At 31.4% G+C, this 5,604-nt stretch overlaps 1 protein-coding gene across 1 annotated transcript; it reads right to left on the bottom strand.

Moving 5' to 3' along the window:
• Window positions 1-492: 492 nt before the first annotated feature.
• Window positions 493-5,187, bottom strand: sf3b6 (splicing factor 3b, subunit 6). The gene is given in 4 exon segments (NM_001002067.1): window positions 493-821; window positions 1,576-1,714; window positions 4,023-4,141; window positions 5,011-5,187. Coding segments are annotated over 4 exon segments (378 nt in total). The 5' UTR covers window positions 5,041-5,187; the 3' UTR covers window positions 493-731.
• Window positions 5,188-5,604: the final 417 nt, after the last annotated feature.

The raw sequence follows: 5,604 nt of genomic DNA, 5'->3' as shown, positions 1-5,604 counted from the left end.
CCTGCTAGAAACTGATTGGCTCATTTAAGGTCAAACGGAAGTTCATTACAAGACGTCGGCAACAATGCGTTTTTTTTATAATATATAATTATACATTTTGTTTATTTATGTATGGAGTATATAACTTATAATATATAATATGCACAAACACACAACATTATTTTATTTAAAAATAAAATATTGTTTCAAAATAAAAAAAACAATAGATGCGCATTTATATAATCTAATATATATATATATATATATATATATATATATATATACACACACACACACACACACACACACACACACACACACACACACACACACACACACACACACACACACACACACACACAGATTTACTGATAACCAGAGAAATATTAATTAATGTGTTTGTCAAGCATTGCATCAACTTTCATTTGTAAAATCAGTTGATTCATTTTTAAACTCCAGAACTTTGAATCTATTTTACCTTTACAATAAGTGCAAAAAGACACCAAACATTTATATTAAAAAAGGAGAATCAATGATTTATTAAAACAAACCCGATGAACAAATATCATTTTATTCAATATTAACAGAAAATTAATTGAAAAAGAAATTAGCTCTGCCAAAAGACTTCAGTTCAAGCAAAGAACAATGGTCAAACAGTCCTTTCCTTTTAAACAAGTATTACTTAAAGCAGTAAAGTGAAAATGAGATGGGTGCAAGACAGAACAAGAGTAAAAAAAAAAAATCTATGTTGACTATTTTGGTGGGTCTGTGTTTATCCCGTACTTCTCTTTGAGAAGTTTCAGCTGCTCCTCCTTTTTCTTTGTGTCCATTTTTTGGAAAGCCTTGGGAAAAAAAGAAGTAAACATTAATATATAGCCTCATCACTACTTCCATTAACATAAAGTAGTGCATCATTTAAAAATGAAATGCTGGAATATGGAGAATACCCTTTTCATTTATTTATCAAAAAGTACAGACTTTAATAGGCATAACATCTTAATAAAAAAAGAGGATACATGACAGAAATCAAATTGTTGGATTTCTAATGTAAAACTTATGGATGCAATTCATGGAAATAAAAATAACAACAACAATAATAATAATAATAATAATATTTACACATTTATTCGCTTGTTAAGTCGTGAAGAAAGAAATTAAATACTGTTTTCGGGTTCAAGGTACTACTCATTTCAATTGAGAAAAGATTCGTTTATGTCCACTTTTTAGTCACATCACTTATTTAAGTGAATTTTATATAAAAACCATGGTGCACACAAGAGTCTTGCTGCTTGCAGACACCAATATTTTAACAATTTATAAAAATGTATCACTTTCTGGCCATCAGATATTAGGCGCATATATATATATATATATATATATATATATATATATATATATATATATATATATATATATATATAGCGATCGTGATTTTTGAAAGCATTAAATCGATTTTTAAATGTTTATTATTTCCATTTGTTGAGCCTCCCCGTTACTTTTGATAGAGCCCTTTGACCTGAAAGCCGCTTTGCTTGATGCCACACTTAACAAGTTGATTGATTCAAATGTTAGCATTTCAAAGCCAAACAAACTCACCCTGTTTGCATTATAATACAACACAACCAAGTATCTGTTGCAGACGTTGAACCCTGAAAGGTGATCACAGGCATTTTTGGCGTCAAAGATGTCTTCATATACAACATAGGCTGTGCCTCTGGTCTCTGGTGTGTTCCCGCTGAAGAAGAAAAATAACAACGGAACATTCAGTTACTCAACTTACAAACACAAATATATTAATGACACAATCACGGAGGTAAAGTTAGTTCTATATTTGCACATTTGTTCATTTTTGAACAATGACAACTTGTGACAGCCTATATTGTACTTTGAATATTCGGCCTGAAATAGCATGTAATTATAACTTTAAAACAACATTAGCTCTATTTAATGTTGTACTTTGATAGTCATTTGATGCTAATATGTTTTCTCATTGGGGTAAGGTTTTATATTTGCACATTCTGACTTTTCCTTAATATTAGAATTTCAAAAAGTATTCTTTGCCAATTCTGAATAGGGAAGTCATTTTAGCGGCCAAAGACAAACAAAAGACAACATGGTTCACAGTCAATCAAATAGTGCTGACGTTGTTTTGAAGTCATACTTGCATGCTATTTCTGCCCAAATATTCAAAGTAGAGTGGTAAAAAATATAGAGACCATATCACAAGTTTTCACTGAATGATCGCGTGAATATCAAAACTAGAGCTGCGCGATATTTGGAAAAAAAAAAAACTGACATTGCAATATTTTTATTCACTGCTATATATATATATATATATATATATATATAGTGATATAAATGCAATTTCAGCAGACGACTAGCTTGTAAAGATTAGGATGATTCTGCAGGGGAGTGTATCTGTATAAAGTATTATATTAAAATGACTAGCATAGTTAAATACAATGGACAAAAGATGCAAATAAACAAAGATTTATAATTTTATGGGCAGTCAAACAGTATTCAGTAATCAATCTATAATAATCATAATAATAATAATGATCATAATAATAATAGCATTGTGTCATTTAATTGCATACAAATGAATAATTAACCTTTAAGCTACAAACGTTTAATTTATTGTGCCCAAATGTTTAGGTTTGTTTGAAATTATTACAGTTAGGTCTTAAAATCACTGGCAAATAATAATGAATCCACTAGGCTTCGGATGACAACTATTTTCAAGTTATACCGCAGTTTGGAAAAGTCAAGGTTTTAAAACCGCCAAATTTTTCTGTAATACCATTTTTTTTTTTTTTTTTTTTTGTTTTGAAAACAGTAGAAGTCAATGATTCATTTGAATTATTTAGCCTGATGTTTACTTTTCCAAAAGAATTTAAATCTCTCAAAATAAAATCTATTGTGTTCAAAGGGGAAAAAAGTTTTTGTTTTTTTACCCAGACATTTAAAAAGAATATTTTAGAGCAGTGATCACAATATCATGATACAGTGATATTTTTATTCAAGGTTATCATACCATCAGAATCTTATACTGGCCCATACCTAGACTCCACTATGTTGTTAACTGTAATGTCTTGTCAACTATAATCTCGACTACATTGCAGATCCCTGTGATGTGATTGTGGACACACACATTGCGATATAGATGCTGAAACGATATATTGTGCCCTAATCAAAATCTAATTCACTTCAATTGATTTCCCTATTAACAATTTGCAGAGTAGTTTTCTGTACTTATATTCAGAAAGAGGAGAAAGTCAGAAAGTGCAAATATAAAACTTTACCACAATGATAAAACGCATACAGTGTTTCCTCTAGGTTTTTTCCACCTGTGGCAGCATGCCTTTTTTTTACACAGATAACCTGTGGCATTATTTCAATGACAAACGTCGTGAGCGCAGTATTAGAAGTCGAGATTGCATTTATGTGATAGCCTACAGCATACGAATCTCATTGCTTGTGCACTGATTTCCTCTGCTCGTGCACAAAACTTCTTAAACGCCCTTCAAATATAAGCCGCATCAAGAGCTTGCAGATCTTCTTGTGCACTTTCAAATAAATGCTGCTGAAGAGCGATTTATTGAGTTTATGTAACGAGTATATCTCCAGCATTTATTAGACTTGCTAGGAATATTTATGAATGTGTCCAATAGACCTACAGAGCCGTATTAATGCGTCCTGAAGTAAAGTGAAACAGCTATACGTCGTGTTTGCTGGCCTCACGCACCTGTCAGTCAGTCAGCCAGTCAGCCTGTAACCTTGAAGGGTTAAACAAATGACGCACATCACTACTACGGTTACAGAAATGTTCACGCTGTTATAATTAACTTACCCTTTAATAAGTTTTGGTGTGATTATCACCCGCTATTAAAAAAATAAAATGTTTTGAATGTGAAGCGGTAATGTAGCCTTGGCAGGATGAATTTTGGCATGACGCCCAGCCATGGAAGAATGAATGTAGCGGAAACCTAGCATAAACCCTTTGTGTGAAAGTATGTTAATGCAAGAAACAGACTGATACTCACACTCTGATTTGACGAATAGGCCCATACTTTCCAAAAATGTCATACATCTCCTCTGCAGTGATCTTGTAAGGAAGGTTACGGATATATAATATCCGGTTCACCTCAGGAGGTAAACGAATCTGAAAAGATGCCAACAAAGAACAGTGTTGAGACAGACCAGGGTTTCTGTAGGTTTCTTCAAGTGTAATTTAAAACTTTAAGACCTTTAAGATTGATTTTTTTTTTACTTTTACAGGGTAAAACACTAAGAATTATTTTCTAATGACCCAGATACTTCTGTAAATAGTTTATCTGTTAATAATTAAAGATCATGTAAAAGAATGTTTTGCTTCAGTTCTCTTTCCCAGATTAGGGAATTTAATTTAGAGAATTTGCTGTAAAATGTCTGCTGTTGTGAATTGCACCTCTTTGCAGTAAAAAAATAATAAAAAAATAAAAATATAAAACCAAAAGTTGACATGGTAATTTGGTGTTGAATTAATTGGGTAGATCTTTTTATTATTTAAGACCTACAACAAAATATTTCAGTGAATTTATGACTTTTTAACGCAAAACGTAAAATTTTTACTTTTGAAATTTACGACATTTAAAGACCCTGCGGATACCCTGCAGACAAACGTAAATACACGTTTTCTTATTGTTAATTCACAAAGATTTAAGATTTTGAACACCCTCGTGGCTTTAAAAAAACATTTAAGAATGAAAGAGATTTCGTGAATGAATATATGTACACAATTGGGTACGTTTTGATCACGTTTGTACACCCAGCGAACGTATTACACGATATATTACATATCGGGGAATACATTTTACCATATATTATAACATTAACATTTAATATTACATTAACAACTTATCTTAGCTATTCACATTTATAATAGAAAAACAACAAACAGCGATCTTGTATGTCGGGATTAGCCGTCGAAGGGCTAACTTAACACTGTCAACAATACGAACATTTGAACGATTAAAACAAAATTGAACTTACATTCGCTCGTTTAGCCGCTTGCATCGCCATGGCTGGATTTATTTAAAGGAAACTTTTCGAGAAAAACTCTCTTACTGTGGAAATAAAAAGCAAGCTAGCACAAGCTCAAAATCTACGCACTTTGGATCGTTTGACGGCGCAGTGTGATGACGTCTTTCCGGGAAATCCAATGGCCATGTTCCTTGGAGATGACGTCAAGCTCATATTTTTTTATTCTATGCTTAATAAAATTCAAAATTGACAAGTAAACTGTACCATCTTGATGTTTTTTGCCTTAATTTTGATTGAATTGTATTCTACTGGCTGTTCTTTATTTATCTATTCTCTTCTTGTAATTATATGGATTGTTCATATGAAAAAAAAATAAATAAAAAATAAAAACCATTAATGATTTAAAAATCATTTATGATGGTGGATTTGTTCCCATGATTGGCCATTTATTAAATGATTTTCATGATTTATGTAACGATTTCTAATTATTCTTTGGCCAAATTTCACATTAAACCCTATAAATTCAGTTATTAACAGTTTAGTTTTTAAATTTTTTTCCATATATTCATATTCAACGTACAGCAAAAATTCATTAAAACCTGT

This window comes from Danio rerio, chromosome 20 (assembly GCF_052040795.2).
Source record: "Danio rerio strain M-AB ecotype USA chromosome 20, GRCz13ab, whole genome shotgun sequence".
NCBI lineage: Eukaryota > Metazoa > Chordata > Actinopteri > Cypriniformes > Danionidae > Danio > Danio rerio.
The sequence above is the reverse complement of the archived record's forward strand: the minus strand, read 5'-3'. Positions and strand labels throughout refer to the sequence as shown.